Source organism: Bos indicus, chromosome 14 (genome assembly GCF_029378745.1).
Source record: "Bos indicus isolate NIAB-ARS_2022 breed Sahiwal x Tharparkar chromosome 14, NIAB-ARS_B.indTharparkar_mat_pri_1.0, whole genome shotgun sequence".
NCBI lineage: Eukaryota > Metazoa > Chordata > Mammalia > Artiodactyla > Bovidae > Bos > Bos indicus.
The window spans coordinates 72719544-72743559 of NC_091773.1; the positions used below are offsets into that span (position 1 = coordinate 72719544).

At 39.5% G+C, this 24016-nt stretch overlaps 1 protein-coding gene across 8 annotated transcripts in view; it reads left to right on the forward strand.

Moving 5' to 3' along the window:
- Positions 1–23630, forward strand: part of RUNX1T1 (RUNX1 partner transcriptional co-repressor 1) — a 155606-nt gene extending 131976 nt beyond the window's left edge. For all 8 annotated transcript variants that reach the window (XM_070802925.1, XM_070802924.1, XM_070802923.1 and 5 more), the window contains 3 exons: positions 3–71; positions 5289–5479; positions 19612–23630. In XM_070802925.1, the coding sequence (XP_070659026.1) occupies positions 3–71; positions 5289–5479; positions 19612–19887 (536 nt within the window). In that variant the 3' untranslated portion in view covers positions 19888–23630. The remainder of the gene's footprint in view (positions 1–2; positions 72–5288; positions 5480–19611) is intronic.
- The last annotated feature ends 386 nt before the right edge of the window (positions 23631–24016 follow it).

The following is a 24016-nucleotide window of genomic DNA, read 5'->3' on the forward strand; positions in this document are numbered from 1 at the left end:
AGATGCACATCGGGAGTTCCTTCACAGGCCTGCTTCTGGATATGTGCCAGAGGAGATCTGGAAGAAAGCTGGTAAGAATTGTTTAAAAACATGAGTTTAGTGTTCTGGCAGCTGTGTGCAGTTGTTAAAGCAGTGATGTGAAGAATGACAAGAAAGGACTTTACCGCTAACAACAACAGCAACAACAGAATAAACCCCCCCACACACAAAATTAAAAATCCTGATGAATATTCTTAAACCAGGCCTGATTAGAGCACAGAATAATTTTTATTTTATAGCATCTGCTAGTGCTACTGTAATGAGGGTCTGGTGATACTTCTGTTATAAGTCTCATTTTTCAGGGGCTGTAATGATTTTAGGCTGGAAGGCTGAGGTTTCAGCTTGAATGCACTTTTTCCTTCCTGAAAATAAAGTCTGGTATTTTACTTTAGCTTTATCTTCTAATTTTTTTTTAATTGAGCTAGCTATAATTGACATCTACCTTTTGAATTCTTTTAAAATATATCACAGCAACAAGTTCACTGGTTGAGGCACTCAGAAATTTTATGGTTACCAACATTTTTTAAAATTGATCTTTTGTGCTAATTAATATTCAATGACCAAAGCTAAAATAAGTTAAATGATAAAGTTGCTAAATTTCTGTTTTCCTTTTCATGTATACTATCTAATTTTCATTAAGAGAGATTGTTCTACATTTTAAAGTAGCTTAAGTTTCTGATGACTCATTGACTTACTGGGCTTAAAGAAATCAAATTTGGCAGAATCTTGGTGGAATACCAGTAAGTTGAGCCAAAACCTTATTAAAAAAAAACTAAAAGAGATAAATTATACACCTATTTCATAACTTAAAAATGACATTGCAAACACATAATGTGGCTTTGAGTTTCTGTAACTCCAACTGTTAGTGTTTCTCTGATGGCTCAGTGGTCAAGAATCCACCTTCTAATACAGGAGATGCGGGTTCGATCCGTGGGTTGGGAAGATGTCCTGGAGCATGAAATAGCAACTGACTCCAGTATTCTTGCCTGGGAAATCCCATGGACAGAGGAACCTGGCGGGCTATATAGTCCATGGGTTGCAAAGGAGTCGAACATGACTTAGTGATTAAACAACAACTCCAACTGTTAAAATGATTTGTCTGAGCTGAGAAACTGGAAAGTGCTATTTCTGCAAGCCATCAGACAGGTGTGGGGCAGTGAACCCCCATCAAGGAGAAAAGGATGTTTTCCTATAGAAGATTTCAGTTTGGGTTTTGATTTGACCCAGTTCTGTCTGTAGTTCTGTGCAGCTTGATGACTCTGGTCCCTTGACTCTTATTTGAGTTTTGCGGGTTTTTTTTTTTTTTTTAATTTTCTAATAACTCTTTTGTAAGAGTGATAAGGTGTTTCAAAATCTGATAGTATTCTAGGCTTAGCCGCTTAGATTAAGAACCAGAGAGAAAGATCTCTAACATATCTAGTATACAAATCAGATAGACCCATTTAGCCTAAAGGTTAAGGTTTATTTGTGTTGTGTTGTGTGTGTGTGTGTGTATCTATAGCCGGTCTGTATAGTCTTACCAGATTTACCACATCACCTCTAAGAAGATTTCCTACCAGGATAACAGTTCTGGAATACTCCTAGGCTGTTAAAATGTGCTGAGTGCCACATAACCTGGAGAAAGAATTGCTATGTCTTCCTTCTGACCATTTTTCTTCTCCAATTTTGAGCTGTCAGTGCAACTTATCCCAATAAGAGGTACAAAGAATTGCCATTTTGGATAGCAGAAGGATGGATTTTTGTGTTGAGGGAAAGAGTCTCTGTATTTCCCTTATTTATGTGTATTTGAGTTAAATCTTGATAGTTCATAAAGAAATATTGACAGTGAAGTCTTGTGTAATCCAAATTCCTTCTGTGCTATTATCTGCTCAAGTCTTTGTTTGACTGCTATTAAGTGAGAGCAGATTTTTCTGAATATACTACCTTTGTTGGAAAGTCAACTTGAATAGCTATGCACAAAGGAAATCCTACCGTAAGTGGTAAGCAATTGGAAGCAGATTCAAAACAGCACTATGTACTTTGTGCTTAATCAGTTATTTTTTTTTAACTTGACATATTGTAATCTATTGAGTCCGCTATTAATTTTTCTTCACTGTCTGTTTTGTGGATTTCTGAAACCAGTTCTAGGTATACTTTGCGTTTTGGGTACTCTGAAAAAAGAGAAAGAGCAATACATGTTTATGTAGTGTCCATGCATTTTCTAAGAAGGGCCTAACCTTATCAAACCAATGTTTGGAATATTTATAAAATGTGCCTATCCATCTATATTAGATCTTCAGTCTAAAACCTGACCTGGAAGTAATGTTCACTAAATTTGTATTTTCATCACAGTGATATCCCTAATCTGCTGCATAAAAACAGTTTGGGAACAGTTTTCTATGGATACCTGCTAAATTTTAAGGAGTATATTGAATCTTTGAAGGACAGATGACAGTTTCATCTGAAAGTCTCAAGCAACTGCTTATCATATTTATCTTTATAGGCTTCTTAAAAAGCATTTATAGTGTTCAAAGTGTCAAGGTATCCAATATGAGTAAAACACCAAAGGCAGAATGTGACATCTACATTCAGCCTGTTAAAATTTGAAAGTTTTTTCCCCAAGATTCTAAAATTCACTAATGGCATTTTTTTTTTTTTAGACAAAAGTATGTCTTTGCAATGAAACTATTATACATTACCTTTGTGACAAATATAGGTAAATAAAATCAAGTTTAAAGCATTTGAACAATATCAAATGCTAATAGCAAATATCTAAAATTCAATGGAATGTAACCCATGTGTCTTTCAAAGAAAATTATAATTTCAAAATTATATCCTGTGCATGAAAGTATACCATATAATATTTTGCACCATTTTATTTTTAAATGATTTCAAACTTGCAGAAGAAGTTGCAGAAAATAGTATAAACAATCTCATATTCCTTTCTCCCAGTTTCCCTATTTCCCCATATTTGCTTTGATGTCTTCTCTTTGTTTGCATCTTTCCTTCACTGTTTTTCTGTTTATGCATTATATATATTTTCCCCAACCACTTCAGAGTAAATTGCAGACATGATATAAACATTTTAGTGTGTATTTCCTAATAAGAACAAGGACATTCTCTTATATAACCACAGTATGGTTACCACAATCAGGATATTAACATTAAAAGAATATAATTATTTAACCTATAGACCTTATTCAAAGTTTGCATGTTACCCTAATAATACAATGTAATAACAAGATACATATTAAATATTTGGAATCCTAACAAATATTGAAGGCCATATCACTTTTCCCCTAAAAGTAGTATTTTTAAAAGCAATAGCAAAGGTAGCAAAATACACTCTGAAGTTTAAAAGGTCTTTATAAAATTGGAGAAAGGCCACCATAAATATAGTTTTTAAATTGCAACTGTTTTCTTCAGTGTATTTTTCAAACAATCAATGAGTGTTTGCTGTTGGTAATAAATATTCAAGCACCTTGTAAATGTCCTACCAATTCTCTTTGCTGATCTGTATATGCCTGTGGGATTAGAATAGGAATGCATAATTTAAATATAAATTGCCTGATTTGCATATACAATTAGTCAAGCTACAGCTTTGATCGTAAGCAAAAATTATTGTCCTGTATTACCACTTAGATAGAATTTTAATTCACCTTGAATATTCAAACCAAATTAGACCCTGACTATACAGTTAGAAGGGCAGTGCTTCCCTAGTGCCCAAGTCTTTATGATAGGATAATAAAGGTATCTTTTCACCTCTGGTGAAGAAGGTGCTGCCAGCTCAGCTCTGTGCAGTGCTCTGCTTCCATCCAGATTTTAAATACATATCTTAAAGCAACCAAAAAATGCTGAACATAATTCAGTTAATATTTTCTGTCTGGATCTTTCCCTTTTAATTTAGTTTCTAAAATCTAGAAGACAGTAATTACAAATGAGTGAGCTTCAGAAATGATGCTGTAAAAAATGGTGGAGGCTACAAAAGTCATGATTACTAATTAATAGTGGAGGGCTTCTCCTGATCCTCAAGTCATCAACTATGGAGGTGTGAAATAAAACACAGAAATTTAAAGAACTATAGGAGTATTTGTATCTCAACATTTTTAATCTGCAGTATAACATTTTTATTAGGAAACTGTGTTTTTAATTAAACAGAACATTCAATTAAGGTGCTTTTTAAGTGAGTGAAACAATTAAGTGCAAACACTTGAATGAAACATGTCATAATTAGTTTTAATACAGTGTTAATTGGTACGAGATTTGCCAAGTTAATAATTACTGCTTATTAAATTTTCAATTAATCATTGTCATTTTGCTTTGAATAAAGATGAAAATTAGATAAACTAATTCAGGGGGAGGATATTTTCCCTGTTAATTAAAACAGTTAATTTTTTTAAATAGAAATTACTTGTTTTAGTTGTCAATCTTATGTTGTACATTAGTCTAATCTTTGCACCCTTTCCACAGCCAAAAATAAAGAGCTAATTTGACACCTTGCAGGTTTGTAGTCAGGCCTGATTGTTTTGGCCTGCAGTATGATTCAATTATATTTGTCTAGTGCAACAGTTAGTTATGCAAAACTACTTATATTTGATTCAGTAGATACTACAACCGAAAAATTTGGAAATGAGAAAATGATTTTTTTAATCCCTATATATCCACATCATATATCCACATCACTCAGGAAATGACAAGAAAAAGAAAAGCTGGATCTTCCATTATGTTTCATCTTGGATTTTCTTTCAAAGGTCTGCATTAATTGTTATGAGACACCTTTTCATTACTGTATCTTTCACCAGCAAAACAAGTGTTTGCATTTATATATGTGTCTGTGTAAAATCTATTCCCTTCCTCTCTTTTCCTGAAAGCATTACCCATGGACTCCCTGTGTTCATATTTCATTGTGGCAAAACACCTTCTTCGTGGGTCTCAGTTATGTAGACAGATTTCTTGTGGTAATTTTTGTCTTCTGACTACTTAGTCTGATCTCAGGATCCTGTCGGGAGCACTGGTTTGGTAGTCAAGTTATTGTGAGGCTACAGAAATATAAACGGTATTCCCAGGAGCGTAAATTAAAGGAACAAGGCTTCACCCTTTGCGTTTGCTAAATTTCCAGAACGTGAGTCTTTAGACGTCTAGAAGACCTGCCCAGTACGGGGACGGGGGTCACGCGTGTCGTCTAGCGTTGTGTGGTGACGGGTCGGGAGCCCGGGCCGCACGCTAACAGAGCTTGTTCTCTTGTCCGGTCCCCCCTGCCCGGCCCGCAGAGGAGGCGGTCAATGAGGTGAAGCGGCAGGCCATGACCGAGCTGCAGAAGGCCGTGTCCGAGGCCGAGCGCAAGGCGCACGACATGATCACGTCGGAGCGCGCCAAGATGGAGCGCACGGTGGCCGAGGCCAAGCGGCAGGCGGCGGAAGACGCGCTCGCCGTGATCAACCAGCAGGAGGACTCCAGCGAGGTGAGGCCCGCCGGGTGCCGCTCAGGGAAAGGCTTCCGCTCCGAGGGTGGGTCTCGCCGTGGCGGGAGGGGACGAGCCGAGGTGCATGTTGGGCCAGAGACTGACTCGTGTCTGAGGGGGAAACGAGTGGTTCAGGGAGGCCTGGCACTTGAGAAATCGACTGAGAGCCGACCAACTTTTGTCTTTGTTAAAGACCTAAAAGAACACCTGCCGCAAAAAGGTTTTTAGCATATTTGGTGGGGAACAGATTCAAGTGAAAGTCTTCGAACTTCCTAGCACTAGAGATTGAGAACTCTGCTCTGTGTGTCTATGTGTGTTGGTGTGTGGGTTAGTATATATCTGTGGTTTCCTTCCAAAAGCCAGGATTTAGGACAGAGACCCTGTCTAAGCTGTGTCGCCTGAAGATATATTGCAGGCAGGGATCAAAGTTATTTCCGTAACTATTGGTTCTGAAGTCCAATGCTAAACCAACTTTTGCCTCAATTAAGAATTCCTAAGAGATCTTCTGCACGGTCTGTTCTTGCACGTTATTTGTAATAACCATTAAGATGGTCATTTCATAAGTATCACATCACTGGCAGATGTGATGTTACACGTTTTAGTGTTATTACAGTGCATTAGAACACACATACACAGGTAACCTAAATGGCTGAAAGATCGCGGAGCTAACTTAAACAGGGTCTAACAGGATGCCTTTTAAACAGAGACTGTAAAGGCAGAGCAATATGATAATGCTCTATATTAATTAATACAGCACCCCAATCCCCAACCCAAAGTAACCTTAGAGAAGGACTGCCATTAGCTTGTCACACCACGCTGAACTAGCAAAAGCATATGCTGATAAGTCAACGGTCCACTACAACACATATCTATAATTCATGAAGGAGAGTAAGAATTTAATTTGTACCAGGCTTCTCCATAGATGAAAGACCCTATGGGAATTACTCGATACCCAGAGTTTCTATTTAATGTGTAGCAGATGAATAACAAGGGGACAAAAGGAATTGATTTTCAACCTTTGAAAGTTTTTCAGGAAAAGAGGGACAAAGGGAAGTTTTCTACCCTTTACCTCCTGACTTCCATTGTTTAATTAAACTAGATATGAATTCAATTTTATCAGCATCTTATGGCTAAGATATTTAAGGGCTTTGTTTCGTGGTTTTTAAAAGAACATTTTATTACCATCTTTTGGACAGAATTTGTCCTGCTCTATTCAAGTTAGTGATACTGTGAGGCACAGTTGTTACCATCATTAAAACATTATCACTTTCATATAAACATTTTAGAGCTGTTATGCATTATAAGAATATTTTATAGGTCACTAAATTCTGAAGATAAATATCTTAGAGAAATTGAGAATTAAATCTTTATATTTGGCTAATAGTGCTATATCTCTTTAGTATCTATAATCTTTGTACCTTTATATCTAATATCCAGAAGAATATATGAACTTGACACTGGTATTTAGCATTATAAAAATCTGGTGTATCAAGCAGTAGCTATAAATAGTAGATAGGATGAAATAACCTAGATATGAGTGATCTTCACAAGTAACTGTTTTCTTTCTTTTTGGATGTCTTGAGAAACTGATTTTTAATATAGTACTACCCTAGTCTTCAGTGACATTTCTCAAGGATTTTAAAGTAGACTATGCTAGTAGAAAAGGCTTGGAAGTCAGAGGGCCACATTTAATTTCTGGCTTCATAATTCTGTGATTTTGAAAAAAAAACAACACTAAACCTCTAAAAGCTTTGGCTTTCTCATCTCATGTGGTGGCTACAACTCTGAGGCATAATCATTTTTAATCACATTGCAGGTGAAGAGGCTCACTTGGCTAGTCACACAGCTGGGGGTTGGCAGGATCTCCACTGGGGCTCTCAGCAGACCACCCTCCTTACTTTGTTTCAGAACAATGAAATAAGGATCGTGAAGGTATTTTGGGATACAGATAAAGACAGGCAATTTTAATCTGGTTTCCTACTTTTATTCTTAAACCTCAAGATCACTTTCAAGACTTGTGGGTGATTGACCTCTTGAGGCATCAAGCCTCTTCTCAGCAAAAGTAATATAGACGTTTTCCAAGATGGAAGAGAGATTTTATTTGAATGAAGCCCAGACTCCTTCAGACTTGCCCATGAGTCTACACACACACACACACACACACACACACACACCCCAAACACACACACAAAGGGTTTAATCAAGGACTTGACAATAAAAGGGGGGGAGTTAATCTATTAGTCATAAATTAATGCTGTTAATTCCCCTGAGGAATAATGGTGTCTGAGAACAATCAAAGTTGTATCTTCTGCTCAACCTTAGCTTGAATTTGTAAGTAAATACTTTTCTTCCCTCTCAGGAACTGTTTATTTTTCATTTAAGACTGAGTACACAATTTGGAATCCAGCAATTATTTTCCTGCACCCTATTCTTTCCTCACATTAAAGAATGTACACCTTTTAGAAGAAATGACCTGATAAAAGTCGCCCCAGCAGTGATGCTTAGAAGTCACCTCAAGTCTAGAAAATTGTAGGCCCTTTTGGAACAGAGCCAGAACAGATCTGGTTTCCTTGGGTTTGGATAGAGTTCCCTTTCCTACTCCAACCTTACCACGGTTGGCCCCAGGATAGGGGACTGTGTTAGGTTAGGACTTCATGGCCCAGCTGATCTGCAGAGAAGGCAGTGTAAATCTACTCAGAAATCTTATCTATATTTTTATATTCAGAGAGATTTCTTGAGTTTTAGCCATTTGGCCTCAAATAAGATCCACATCCCCTTCATGGATCAGAGCCTTGACATGGCGAAAGGGCTTGTGTCACTCAATGAAGCTAAGAACCATGCTGTGAAGGGCCCCCCAAGATGGACGGGTCCTAATGAAGAGTTCTGACGTGGTCCACTGGAGAAAGAAACAGCAACCCACTCCAGTATTCTTGCCTAGAAAACCCCATGGAATATGTGAAAAGGCAAAAAGATATAGTACTGGAAGATGAGCCTCCCAGATCATAAGGTGTCCAATATGCTACTGGGGAAGAGCAGAGAGCAATTACTAATAGCTCCAGTAAGAGTGACACAGCTGGGCCAGGGTGGAAATGACCCTCAGCTGTGGATGTGTCTGGTGGGGAAAGTAAAGTCTGATGCTGTAAAGAACAATATTGCATAGGAACCTGGAATGTTTTGTCCATGAGTCAAGGTAAATTGGATGTGGCTAAGCAGGAGATGGCAAGACTGAACCTCAAATCTTAGGAATAGATGAACTAAAATGGACAGAAAAGGGCAAATTTAATTCTGATGACAATTATATCTACTACTGTGAGCAAGAACACCTTAAAAGAAATGGAGTAGCCCTCATAGTCAATGAAAGAGTCCAAAATGCAATACTTGGGCACAGTCCCAAAAAGGACAGAATGATCTTGGTTGCTTTCCAAGGCAAACCATTCAACATCACAGTAATCCATGCCTGTGCCCCAACCACTGATGCCAAAGAAACTAAAGTTGACTGATTCTGTGAAGACCTACAACACAGCAAAAAATGATGTCCTTTTTGTCATAGGGGATTGACATGCAAAAGTCAGAAGTCAAGAGGTAGCCTTAATAGGCAAGTGTGGCATTACTTTGCCAACAAAGTTCTGTCTAGGCAAGGCTATGGTTTTTCCAGTGGTCATGTATGGATGTGAGAGTTGGACTGTGAAGAAAGCTGAGCACCGAAGAATTGATGCTTTTGAACTGTGGTGTTGGAGAAGACTCTTGAGAGTCCCTTGGACTGCAAGGAGATCCAAGCAGTCCATTCTGAAGGAGATCAGCCCTGGGATTTCTTTGAAAGGAATGATGCTAAAGCTGAAACTCCAGTACTTTGTCCACCTGATACGAAGAGTTGACTCATTGGAAAAGACTGATGCAGGGAGGGATGGGAGGCAGGAGGAGAAGGAGACGACAGAGGATGAAATGGCTGGATGGCATCACCGACTTGATGGATGTGAGTCTGAGTGAACTCCGGGAGTTGGTGATGGACAGGGAGGCCTGGCATGTTGCAGTTCATGGGGTCACAAAGAGTCGGACAGGACTGAGCGACTGAACTGAACTGAACTTGGCCTTGGAGTGCAAAGTGAAACAGGGCAAAGGCTAACAGAGTTTTGTCAAGAGAACATGCTAGTCATAGCAAACACCCTTTTCCAACAGCACAATTTGACGCTACACATGGACCTCACCAGATGGTCAATACCAAAATGAGATTGATTATGTTCTTTGCAGCCAAAGATGGAGAAGCTCTATAGAGTTAGCAAAATTAAGACCTGGAGCTGACTGTGGCTCAGATCATGAGCTCCTTACTACAAAATTCAGGCTTAAATTGAAGTAAGGAAAAACCATCAGGTCATTCAGATATGACCTAAATCAAATCCTTTTTGATTATACAGTGTAGGTGATGAATAATTCAGGGGATTAGATCTGGTAGACAGAATGTCTGAAGAATTGTGGACAGAGGTTCATAAGACTGTTCAGGAGGCAGTGACCAAAATTATCCCAAAGAAAAAGAAATGCAAGAAGGCAAAGTGGTTGTCTGAGGAGGCTTAATGATAACTAAGGAAAGAAGAGAAGCAAAAGGCACAGGAGAAAGGGAAAGATATACCCAACTGAACACAGAGTTCCAGAGAATAGCAAGGAGAGATAAGAAGGCCTTTTAAAAATGAACAATGCAAAGAAATAGAGGAAAGCAATACACTGGGCAAGACTAGAGAGGTCTTCAAGAAAATTGGAGATATCAAGGGAACATTTCATGCAAGGATGGACATGACAAAAGACAGAAACCATAAGGACCTAACAGAAGCAGAAGAGATTAAGAAGAGGTGGCAAGAATACATACTGGAACTATACAAGGAAGATCTTAATAATCCAGATAATCATGATGGTGTGATCACTCACCAAGAGCCAGACATCCTGGAGTGTGAAGTCAAGTGGGCCTTAGAAAGCATTGCTACAAACAAAGCTAGTGGAGGTGATGAAATTCCAGCTGAGGTATTTCAAATCCTAAAAGATGATACTGTTAAAGTGCTGCACTCAGTATGTCAGCAAATGTGGAAAACTCAGCAGTGGCCACAAGACTGGAAAAGGTCAGTTTTCATTCCAGTCCCAAAGAAGGGCAATGCCAAAGAATGTTCAACCTGCTGTACAGTTATGCTCATTTCACATGCTACCAGTGTCATGCTCAAAATCCTCTAAGCCAGGCTTTAGCAGAATGTCAACTGAGAATTTCCAGATGTACAGGCTGGGTTTCAAAGAGGCAAAGGAACTGGGAATCAAATTGCCAACCTTGGCTGGATCATGGAGAAAGCAAGTGAGTTCCAGAGAAACATCTACTTCTGCTTCATTGACTGTGTGAAAGCCTTTAACGTGTGGATCACAACAACTTGTGGAAAACTCTTAAAGAGATGGGAATACCAGACCACTTTACCTGTCTTCTGAGAAACCTGTATGCGGGTGAAGAAGCAACAGTTAGAACCTTACATAGAACAACTGACTGGTTCAGAGTTGGGAAAGGAGTACGTCAAGGCTGTACATTGTCACTCTACTCATTTAACTTATATGCAGAGTACATCATGCGAAATGCTTGGCTGGATGAAGCACAAACTGGAATCAAGATGGCCAGGAGAAATATCAACAACCTCAGATATGCAGATGATACAACTGTAATGACAGAAAGTGAAGAGGAACTAAAGAGCCTCTTGATGAAGGTGAGAGAGTGAAAAAGCTGGTTTGAAACTCGCGATTTAAAAAATGAAGGTCATGGCATGTAGTCCCACCACTTCTTGGCAAATAGAAGCGGGGAAAGTGGAAGCAGTAACAGATTTTATTTTCATGGGCTCCAAAATCACTTCAGATGGCGACTGCATCCATGAAATTAAGACACTTGCTGCTTGGAAAGCTATTACCAACCTAGGTAGCATATTAAAAAGCAGGTTCATGTAGTCAAAGACAGAGTTTTTCCAGTAGTCATGTACAGATGTGAGAGTTGGAGCATAAAGAATCGAGCACCAAAAAATTGATGCTTTTGAATTGTAGTGCTGGGAAAAACTCTTGAAAGTTCCTTGGACTGCAGGGAGATCAAAGCAGTCAATCTTATAGGAAATCAACCCTAAATATTTATTAGAAAGACTATTCCTGAAGCTTAACTACAGTACTTTGGCCACCTGATGTGAGGAGTCGACTCATTGGAAAATACCCTGATGCTGGGAGAGATTGAAGTCAAAAGCAGAGGATGACAGCAGACAATGAGATGGTTGGATAGTATCACGGACTCGATGGATATGAATTTGAGCAAGCCCTGTGAGATGGTGGAGGACAGAGGAACTTGGTGTCCCACAGTCCATGGTGTCACAAAGAATTGGACACAACTTAGAGACTGAACAACAGCAACAAAGATCCATATAGCACAGTGCTCCAGAAACTTTCTGGATTGTTCTTTATTTGTTGAAATTAATAATTGGTCTAGCCATCATAGCAATTGTTTGAAATTTGTATATATTCCCATTAAATGTAGGATCCATTGATTTTTCAATCTGTACCCAGAAATGAATTGATACTTGTTTAAAAACTCGTGTTTGTGACTTGTTATTTGATACATATTGCTCTAAATTATATTCATTTATGTGTTTATTCTTTCAGTAACAAATCATTGAGCTTTTATTATATGACAGGGATAGCACCAGGCACTGAAGGTACACAGGTCCCTACCTTTGTGTTCACTATAATTCATTAGAAGAGTCAGATCACTAAATTATGAGTCTTCATGGACTTTAGTGCAAAGGCTTCTGGAAAGAAGTTTCGTTTCATCTGATACTTAAGGATAAGTCAGCAGCTATTCTGTAGCTACCCTCCACACACTGTCCACGCCACCCCCATACTGCCTCATCCGTTCTCTAATTTCACTTTGGTTTATAGACTAGTAATAGTTATCACCAACCATAGGAAAGTTACTGGACTGCTTAAGCAGACACAAACAAATGACGTTTTCTGCACTTTATCTCTTTAAGTGTATTACATGTTTCATCAAGAATGTAAAGCCAGAATTAGCATAAAATCAAAAGAAAGGAAATTCATTGAATCTGGCCATCTTCAAATGTTTTATTTTTTTCTATATTCACTTCTAGTTCCTATCTGTAAACATATATAGTCTTTTTTTTTCCAGTGAATATTGTTAGATTAGAACTATTTCAAAAGGAACATGCTGCAGCTTTTCTTTGAGACCCATAACTTTTTCTAATTCAGGGATTCAAAGGACATGATTGGAATTGAGCCTCAAAGAGAGAGTCAATAATTGTGCTGTTCCAATAGTTAGTTTTGTGTTGAAGCTATTAAAGTGTTATTTCACCACAGACTGAAGCAGTCTTTATTCATATTCCTAGGTAGGTGCAGAAATACACATGCTTATATTGGGTGGTTTTGAGGCACTTAAGTAGAAACACTGATTGAACCTTCAGACTCTGTTTCCAGAACTTTCTGAGCCCTAATATTGTAAACAGGTCAATCTGAGAGGTTCATCTTTATTACCCCCTCTAGAATTCATGGAGCCCTCCCCAGTGGAGCCTGTGCAGTGCGGCCCAGCCTCTGGGAATGGCCCCAGTGGACTCTGTAGCATGTAGCCACCACAGAGTCTCCCAACATGCCTCCTGGAAAAGCCCTCACATTCTGATCAGCCTTGTTGATCCCCAGAAGAATCTGGAGCTTTCATAGTAGGAGCTGATTCTATGTTAACTCAAGATTTTTGCTTATCTGTTTCATTTACTAAAAGGCCGGCTATCTGAATCCATAGATGTTCATGGTGTAATGGCTGGTCCATTGGGCCCGGAATGACCTGGAGTGATTCATCTCTTGGAACTTTGGTTTTCTCATCTATAAAACTGGGATAATGTTTCTGTGACTTATCTAGGAAAGTGGATAAGAGGTACAAGTAAGATAAGTAGAAATATTTTTTATAAAATTCACCTTACAAATGAGCAGTGTGAATACATAAGAGGGAGACCAAAAAAATCCATTAAGAAGCTATTGTAACAGGAATAGGAAGAATTGGAGAAGGAAATGGCAACCCACTCCAGAGTTCTTGCCTGGAGAATCCCAGGGACGGTGGAGCCTGGTGGGCTGCCGTCTATGGGGTCGCACAGAGTCGGACAAGCCTGAAGCGACTTAGCAGTAACAGGAAGGGCAGGGAAGGAATTTCAATAATAATTGTGAGATTGGAAAGGAAGGGAGATCAGGGGAGAAGCAAGGTCTGTCGGGTTTGGCTCTGAGAGGTTGTTGGGGAGTTTCCAATGAGATGACAAGGTCTTGGGCCTGATTGTTGCCAGTGACTGAAAAGGACCACGCCAGGGAGTCGAGTTTAGGGATTACTGACTCAGATAACAGGGGAGCATCCTGGTAGTGCTACAGAACAGGCATGTGATAGGAAGAGAAGCTCACGAAGGAAATGAAGGCTGGAAGATGATTTAAGAGTCATTTTCTTACAGCTAATAGTTAAAACCATGACTAAAAGGGAACGCATAGGGAGGAAAGTATATTTCTTTTCTTTATGCCGACTTCCCTCCTTGCCAAATATTTAGGGGGACATAAAAAATTAGAAGGCAGAGAGGTTATAGTGTAAGAAACAGAATTTTTGTTATCTCAAAGCCAAAGTTAGAGAGACGTGCCACAAGGAAAATTGTTTTTTAATTAAAAAAAATTTTTTTTTGTCTGTGCCACGTGGCGTGTGGAATCTTGGTTCCCCAACCAAGGATGGAACCCAGGCTTCTTGCTTTGGGAGCATGGAGGCTTAGTCACTGGACTGCAAGAAAGTCCCAGTGATGGATATTATCTTTAAAAAGGAGGAATGGGAAAATGGTCAGTAGTAAATCTAAAGAAGATCTGAGGGAAGTGAGGAAGGAGAAAAAGTAAGTGGCCACTAATGGCATTTTAGTGGAAGTGGGGACATGTTCTGTCTCTGTAGCTGTCAGTGTCCCTCAAGGGGAGGCACAGGACCATGAGCTTTCTGACTGTAAAGGTTGTGCCGTGCAAAGATGTATGTAGTGCTAAAAGGAGGAGGTGGTATCAGTTCCTGCCATTTATTCAGGATCCACTGAGCATCTGGACCCCTTAGTTAGCACTGATATAGTCCTGAATAATCCTATAGTTATCCTTCCTACTTTATAGGTACTGCTACTCTAGGAGGTTAAGTACTTTGCCTGTGGTTCTAAAGCCACTAAGTGACATAGCTGGAAGTGAAAAACCAAGAAGGAGCTACTCTGAAGCCACTCAAAATTGGAAGCCATTTCCATTACATACCGTGATAATACTTTTTCTTTGGTTGCAACTTCCTTGTCCAATGTCTGTCAACGTTTACGGTTGCAGTGTCCTTCTAACATTATTCCTGCCAAAACAGGTTATGAGAAAGATCTGCAGTGGACAAAGTGTGTCATTTTAGAAAGAGTGGTTTGCAGTCCAAAGGCATGATGAATCAAACCTTGCCTGTGCAATTTCAGAGATACGGAAGTTATTTGCTGTAAAAAGTTACTTAGATTTTGGGAATTTCAGTTATAATCATTCTGCTTTATTCTTTGGGCATCACTTGTGTGCAAGGTTTTTTGGGGGGGGGTTTTGTTTTGTTTTGTTTTGTTTTGAGAATTATAGATGGATAAGAGCTGCAGAAACTTCTTAGGAGAAAATGTTTTGTTTCTTGTAAAAGGAATTTCCAATGGTAAGAACCAAAAGCTATTGCTAGTACGACAGAAAGACCATTCTCTCTGTATCTAAAACAACCAGATGAAGGAAATAATTTTGTTCATAGGGACAAAAAGAATTGTTGATATGAGACGAGTGTCAGTCGTCTTTGACATGCAGCTCTGGCACCAAAAGCTTCAGTTCGTCATTTCCACGTCCGTATGTAGTGTCGGGATGTTTATAAAGGGAGGGCTGTGTTCTGCCTCCTATTCTTCATCTGAGTCCTAGCCTAGCTTTGGAAAGCGGCTGATTCTCATGATAGGGAGGAAAAATATTCCTTATGCTGAAAAAAGAATAATATTATCACAAATAAAGGAAGACTATAAAGTGCCATGGACTTTGGGAACAAAATTTGCTATGAAATGGTATTCTTGAGACATCAATACTATTGTGGTAATTGTCACCAGAATCATTGCTTAAAAGACTGAAAGCAAAGCTCATTTATCTGAAAAATCAATGAAGAAAATAAGCAACTATTAGGAAGTACTAGCTTGAATATGAAAAGCACAAATTGAAAAACGTAAAGTTAGATGAAGCCATTGACCACCTTAACACCCTGCCTTTATGGATATACCCCTGGCTATCATACGTAATTTGCAGTTTTCCACCTTTGTGAATGACAGAAAGCTTAGAAACTAAAAATGATTCAAATTACCGTACTCATAAGATTCTGCACTCACAAGTACTGATAAGATCCATGGTTCCCAGAAGTGATGGTTGAGAGACCAAGTGCCCCTGGTCAGGCATCGATCTTAGAGGTATGGATTGCTGCTGTTGTTGCTGCTGCTGCTGCTAAGTCGATCAGTCGTGTCCGACTCTTTGCGACCCCATGGACTGCAGCCTACCAGGCTCCTCCGTCCATGGGATTTTCCAGGCAACAACACTGGAGTGGGTTGCCATTTCCTTCTCCAATGCATGAAAGTGAAAAGTGAAAGTGAAGTCGCTCAGTCGTGTCCGACTCTTTGCGACCCCATGGACTGCAGCCTACCAGGCTCCTCCGCCCATGGGATTTTCCAGGCAAGAGTACTGGAGTGGGGTGCCATTGCCTTCTCCGACAGGTATGGATTAGCTAACAGGGAATTTGGTAGAGCCACCCAGAAGGAATTAGTGGAAATTGCTTTGCCTGTTTTCTAATAACTTTTTTAAAAAATATTTTTTATTTATTTGACTGTGCTGAGTCTTAGTTGCAGCACACGGATTTTCAGTTTTCACTGTGGCATGCAAAAACTCTTTGTTCTCAGCAGGCGGCAGGGAACTCTATTTCATGTGGGATCCAGTTCCCTGACCAGGGATTGAACCTGGCCCCCTGCATTGGGAGCACATAGTCTTAGCCAGTGGACCGCCAGGGAAGTCCCTGTCCCTCTAATGAACTTTTAAAAAGGAATCTGCACTTTGGAGTTTCCCATTTGTTGAACACTTGAGATAAAGTTTCCCACACCTTCATTGCAACGCATTGTCAAGAGCAATAAAAAATAGGCAGGTGTTTTTTTTCCCACCAGCTTATTTGAATTACTCTGTGTTGCACCTTTCTAACATCGTAGGTTGTTTTTGTCTCAGTAGTGGGTGCTAAATGAATGGGACTGAACAACTTCAGAATGGGACTGGAGGTAAAACTAAAGCCCTTGAATCCTGGATTAGAATCCAGAGATGCTCAGCAAAAAAGTCTCGTTTCCCAGCAGCTTTATAATCCGAAACATCTGTTTCCATATTTGGCATTATTCCACTTTTTTATTCTTAAAATTGTTCCCATCTTTCAAAACACTTTAAAAAATAAAGAAGTCCCCATTCTGTCTCCTTTTTCCATTCCCCCACACATGCATTTGTAATTACCTGGTTTAGTCTGTGTGTTCAATCAACTTAAATTGAGACAGTTACCTACATCTGATTTCAATCTGAAGGAGCCATTGAGAACTGGGCAGTTACTGCTTTGTGTCTGCCAAGATGTGACTCTGCCAGGAAACGGATAGGACTTACACCAGGGTATTTCCTAAAGAAGCCACTTGACTCAGATTAGATGTTTAATTTCCTTAAAATATTGTTTTGGATCTAAGTCTGTGTTCTCTAGTTGGGATTTTCTGATGTACTTTAGGAATTTCACTTATTTCTGAGTTTGTTCCAGGATCCAGCTGGCATTATTCGAAATGCCTACAGCTCAAGGAAGTAAACCACCCTGAGTGCTGAGTGTCATACCTCGCTGCTCTGGAGGATGGACAGGCCCATGTTTGTTCAGGTCTTTGTGGCACCATTGTCCATGCAATAAGATTGAGTTAATTTTGAGAAAGAAGGGCTTCTGGTTATGGTCATGAAGCCTCTGATCAGAGGTACATATTTTTTGAGATATTTTCCCGGGAAAATTAAACTGCAGTAGAAAACAATTACTTTGTTCTGGTACTGACTATTAATTGTAATTCCATTTTTATTTATAACATTAGCATAGAAATCAAACTTCTAGATTTCCTTAGCTATGTTCACTTGAAACACCTGCTACTGGCCCGACTTTGAGATCTTAAAGTTTTTATTTTTTCCTCTTCTTTGGGCTGTCATTTCTGAGTGGTAAAGAAATATGAACACAGGACTGAGCTCTTTCTAAAAGTTTTATGCTATCGTTCTTGAGTTTATAGGCTTCAAGGACTCGAAAGACTCTAAGAGCCCTTTATTTGTTAGCCAAATTAGGATGAATGCTAAAATTTCCTTAGCATATTTTGCACAGTGGTAAAAGCACACAGTCCAGGGTGATGAGCTGACATTCTACTGGGGCAATTTTAATAGGCTTATGAGCCCACCTTGGCCCAAACCACCAGCATGCTGAAAGCAAAAATAATCGCAGGAAACACAGTGGGGAGATTTTTTCCATATCCACATAGGTCAGGGCTTTAAAAAACTATATTTTAATTGTGATAACAGCCACATACTTTCAGCTGGTTGGGGTTACCAGATTATAGTCAGAGGTTTGTTTGGCAAGAAAATAAAACCAAGGAAGATAAAGAATAAAACAATGAATGGTACAGAGCTAAGATCGCTTGATACAACATTGCACAATGGATGGTCTTGCCAAAGGAGGCACAAACATTTCAAGGAGGCTTCCTGAGTTTCCCCCTCCTCCTAGAAGGGCCCTTAGGGTGCTGTCATCGTCAGTGTGCTCCCCGAAGCTCCCTCATTTCCCAGGGTCTTCCCAGGCAGGGGCTTTTCCGTCTCTAGTGCACCTGTGCCCAGCTTCATGGTGTGTGTATCTCAGAGGCAGCCTCATTTCTGCTTTTCTCACTTCTTGGAAAGCACCCATGGAGACGGGCAGTAGGCTTGCTAGGGTGCTAGAACTCACTAGAGTTTTTAATTTCCTCTGCTTTTCTGACTGCTCAGAGCTGCTGAGGTACAAATGAGCGTCAAAAGAACTCCATCAGCTGGAAAGCAGTATATGAAAATTGAATTGTTGTTTACCCAGTTTTAGTATTTCTGGTTTTTCAAAGCCAAATTAGGTGATCTGATTCATTGATTTCACAAATACTTATTGAGCACCTACTATATATATATATATATATATATATATGTATATATATATCAGGTACTGGGTGCTTAGAATATATTAGAGCAAAAACAAACCAAGGATCCAGTCTTGAGGGAGCTGAAGTTAAAGGGGATTGTTTTGAGACTTTCCTACCACTTGGTTTTCAGGTACAGTGAATAACTAATTGCAGTGGGAGAACTGAATGCATGCCCCACTCTTTCTGGTCTGTGCTGGAGCAGGGAATAGAATCCTCTGTCTAGTCCATTATATTCCTTTGAATCGAATAGTTCAGTTCAGTTCAGTTGTTCAGTCGTGTCTGACTCTTTGCGACCCCATGGACTGCAGCACGCCAGACCTCCCTGTCCATCACCAACTCCCAGAGCTTGCTCAAACTCATGTCCATCGAGTTGGTGATGCCATCCAACCATCTCATCTTCTGTCGTCCCCAGAGCATTCTCATAGTTCCTTTGTGGTTCCTGTTAGTGTCTAGAAAGAAGAAGCTTCTTCCGGGACTGGTGTCTGTATCTTTCCATGATGGTATTCTCATTAGGAGAGGAAAAAATTCATTTGTAGTAATTGTTAGTATGGGTGAACAGAAAATTTAGATGTGAAGATACTAAACCTAAAAAGAAGGAATGTTACAGTGAAAATGGAAAGAGTTTCAACCAGTTTGTGTAGATGTCTTAAGAGTTCTTGAAGTCTGGGCAGTCACCACACCAAAGCCTACATCTCCATTGTGTTCAGTGTGTACAAATACACACGTGGATTTTCCATTCTCACCATTCTTAAAAGTAAGGGGTGGGGGCAGTGCTGCCTAGTTTCTTTCTCAGAGTTTGGCCTGGTCCAAGTACTAATTGGAGATGTCACCCTCTTCTGCCTCCTCCCGTAGAGTTGCTGGAACTGCGGCCGTAAAGCCAGCGAGACCTGCAGCGGCTGTAACACGGCCCGATACTGTGGCTCCTTTTGCCAGCACAAAGACTGGGAGAAGCACCACCACATCTGTGGACAGACCCTGCAGGCCCAGCAGCAGGGGGACACGCCTGCCGTCAGCTCCTCCGTCACGCCCAACAGCGGGGCCGGGAGCCCCATGGACACACCACCAGCGGCCACCCCCAGGTCGACCACCCCAGGGACCCCTTCCACCATAGAGACGACACCTCGCTAGACGTGCACTCAGAACTGTCGGAGGAAAGACAACACAACCAACACGAAACCAATTCCTCATCCTCAGATGCTCAAAGTTGTTTTTTTTTTTTTTTTCCTTTTTTTGTTTTGTTTTGTTTTGTTTGTTTATAGACGAACTATCCTGTTTCAGTACTTTCAGCAAGAGAGAACCTAACTGTATCTTGAGGCGATCGTAAAACAGAAGGCCAGTAACGGGTCATAATGACTTATTGTGGATAACAAAGATTTCTTTTCCTTAGAGAACTGAAAAGAGAGCAGAGAATATAACATGAAATGATAGATTTGACCTCCTCCCTGTTATTTTCCAGTAGCTGGGATTTTAAACTAGATGACCTCATTAACCGATGCTTTACCAAACAGCAAACCAAGAGATTGCTAATTGCTGTTGAAAGCAAAAATGCTAATATTAAAAGTCACAATGTTCTTTATATCCAATAATGGAAAAAAAAAAAAGAGGAAAACCCTCAAGGGCATGAGCATTGGCTACAGCAGTAGACATTTTAACGAGAAGATGAATGGCGTCCGTGGGTTGCTAACTGAACTTTGAAGACCCGCTACATAACGCGCAGATGTGTAGCAAATTGGAAGGAGACACAGATGTTCGGGTTTTTTTTTTCCTGTTTCTGAAAAGAAATAATAATATCCAGGTCAACAGAAGGAAAAATGAAAGATGATTTTGCAGTGGGATATGTGAACACAACAGCAAGAAAAAAATGCCATAACACAAAAGGCTCCTTTATATATATATATATATATATAAAATTATATATACACACACACACAGAAGTAAGAGACTCAGCCTGCAGTTATTAGCACCCTGGCAGCTCTGACACCAGCCAGCTGCTCTAAACAACCCTCAACGTTTCTTCACTTTTGCAAGGTTCCACAGAGCAAGACATTGGGTCTATTCCAGCTCATTCATTTTATATTGAAAAATAATTTTTAAAAAAATGGTGGCTCCAGCTCCAGCCCCTTTCTAAATTTTTTCAACCCCAACCTGTTTGGATTTTTAATTAAAAACTAGTAGTTCTCTTGGTGTTAAAACACTTCTGTCCTGTGAGGTTTCCCAATGGTGTTTTTCTTGTAAACGTGCTGGACGACTGTGAAGACGCGTTGTAGTTTAACCACGTGCCCACATTTAGTCTCTTTATTCCTAGTTGGTGAGAAACCTGTATCTTTCTATGCTGCTTTTATATCTGTATGTATTAGTGGTATTTCTCTAGTAGTTAAAAAAAAAAGAAAAAAGAAAAAAAAAGACTTTTTTGGTTGTCCTCAAGAAAAGAAAAGAAAAAGGCTATCTTTCGGAGCTGCTATTTCACTCTCTTATAGGATTTTTTTTTCCCCTGAAAACCAGCATGCTTCACGGAATGCTAACATATTGGTGTTTTTGTAAGAGGGATGTACATAAATGTATTTTGCACTGTCACAATGACTCCCTAGGCATGCTTTTTTTTTTTTTTTTGAGCAAACTTTTTAAATATGCTAGATCCATTCCACCAAGTTTAGCTGTAGCATAGAGTAGTAGTGGATTTTTTTTCTTTTCTTTTTTTTTTTGATGAAAAATCATTATTAGGGACTTTTGAAAAAAATAACAAGATATCCTACTTTTAAAAAAAGACAGTGCATGTGTATCGCTGTAAGGTTGTTTAAGTATTTCTAATTTTACAAAAAAAAAAAAAAAAAAAAAGATAAATCATTAGAGCTCCAAATGCTGAGGTGTAGACTGACAGCTTTAACACTGCTGAATGCCAGGTTACACAGTATTCTTACAAAAAGGGAAGTCAGCCAAAGACTGATCTGATGGACCAAAATTGGAATTTTGAAAAGCACCAGTACTACTTTCCAAAATGATCAGCAGGTTAAACATGTTCAGCAAGGTATAGTGTGAATCCATTAACCCTTCGTCGTCCAGGGTCCAGACCAGAACTACTTGTTAGTTTTGAAAATGGTAGCCCAGAATGTGGTTGTGTGCTTTACGGAAAGTCAGCAGTGCTGCAGGCTGTGTAGACAACCAAAGTTTTCAAGGCTGGGAAGACACTACTCCATGTACATATACACACCAGGCATTTATTTAAAAATCTAAAGTGGTCCGTTAACTTGGGTTTGGTTTTGTTTTTAAATAAAGCCTTTGGATACAGTTTTACATGGCTTTTAAATATCTGCATAGAGGTAATCCTAAATCTCTTTAGCCTAACATTATTTGCATTTCCCCCTGTATTTTCATGTACAAGTTGGCTTTAATTTTGTTCAGGTGGTGGTTTTGTTTTTTTTTTTTTGTTTTGGCTTTTTAGTTTAGAAACTTCTGATGAGCAAGTGAATCCATCTATCCACATGTTGAAAGTCCATCTGCCAGCACACCTGCTTAAAGTGACATGAAAGCACATAACCAGGCTCTGAATGGGTTATATTTTATCATGGTGCTCCCAGAATCCTTTGACCTCACTCTGCTTTCTAGTCTGCTAATGACACTGGACAGTCCTTTCTTACAGAGCTATTATATGTTCTAGGCTACGAAGGGTTAAATAATCCCAAAAATGAGGTATGTCATACCCACACGTCTTTATTTCTAGAAGCTGTGATGTATGTGAAACAGCACTGTTATTCTTAACACTAGTGTGTAAAATAAGGATTAGTACAGTACGTCTCATTACTTTTAATTCAGGGCACCCTGAGTGAAAACAAATACAAAAAAAATCCCTAACTCTGAGCTCTATCTCGAATTCCTCTTCCTCCTTCCCCGCTTCCTCCTCCTCTTCCTCTCCTCCTGTTTTGCTACATTCTCCTCAGTGGCAAAAAGTTTCACTCTACCTCTGACAGCATGTATATTGCACCAGTAGCTAACAAAAACTGGTCTAGTCAAACCAAATGGGCACAAAAGAACCAGGATACCAAAAGTTAAGCTCATACAGCTGCAAACCATATCACTTCTTGGTAACAATGCAGACCTCATAAACCTAAAGAAGAGAAAGAAAAGAAAACTTTTGTTACTTTCCTTTTTTGCTTGTCACTTATATACAGGCTATGTGAGAGTATAATTTGTAGGTATAACACATTTAAAAAAAAAAGTTATCTTCATTGGATAGAAATGAATGGTGGTCGCTGATAGGAATAGGGCGTCCTCGATCTCTTATCTCTGTCTCTGACTCTTTTCTCTTTCTCTTTTTTCTCTGTCATGAGACTGTGTGACAGGGCCACCTGTCTTTTTTTTTTTTTGTTTTTCTTAACTTTTTTTTTTTTTTAATGTGTAGGTGCATGTCTTGGGGATTTAAAAAAAATTTCAAGGCTGGTTTTCTTATGCAAAGCATGCCTACGTCTGGAATACTTAGGGAAAGAAAGCGACTCCATGTTGTCCGAATTCCTCAAGGGACAGAAAAAAAATTGGAGACTGTCGAAATGCAGATTTGAAGTAATTTTTTTTTAATATTATTTTGGGTTCTGCGACATTATTGTGAAAAATTAAAGTTGTTGTGCAATACTTAATTCAGACATGTACCACAAGTTAATGGTAGACTAACACTGGGGGGCGGGGTCTAGGCATCATGCTTTTGTCAGCATACTCTTGAGCTTTGAAGTCTACTATGTCTGAACTGTGGTTTCTTGTTTATCCTTTTTTTTTCCTTAGTTGGACTGTAATGTATGGTCTGTCAACCTGTGAATCTTTAAAGTATGATTCAGGTATTGTTGTATTCTTTACTGTGTAATAAAAAAAAGTTTAAAAAAACATCTTCTCTCGCCTCCCTTATCGTCAGTGTGTGCCACTGGCTGTCCACACAGTGGCTCTGGTCTGAGTGTCCGTCTTCATCCTCCCTGGTACTAAAGCACATTGGTAGGGTTTATTCAGCCCACAGAGCGCACCTCTGTAACAGGAATTGGCTCATCCATGGTTGATGAATAGGCCATGATGTCAGAATAGTGCCAGCGTCAAGGTGGTTCAGGGGGATGGTACCCAGGCAGGAGGAGTTGCAAGAATGGGAAGAGAACTGCAACCTTGCAGAGGAAAGGAGCGTTTGGGTGCCTTAGTTGAGCTGCTGCGTAGGTACCTCAAGGCCTTTTGGCTGCCTTTTGACAAAATTAGAAATGAGTTGCCTGCTCCTGGTTCAACTGGGCCA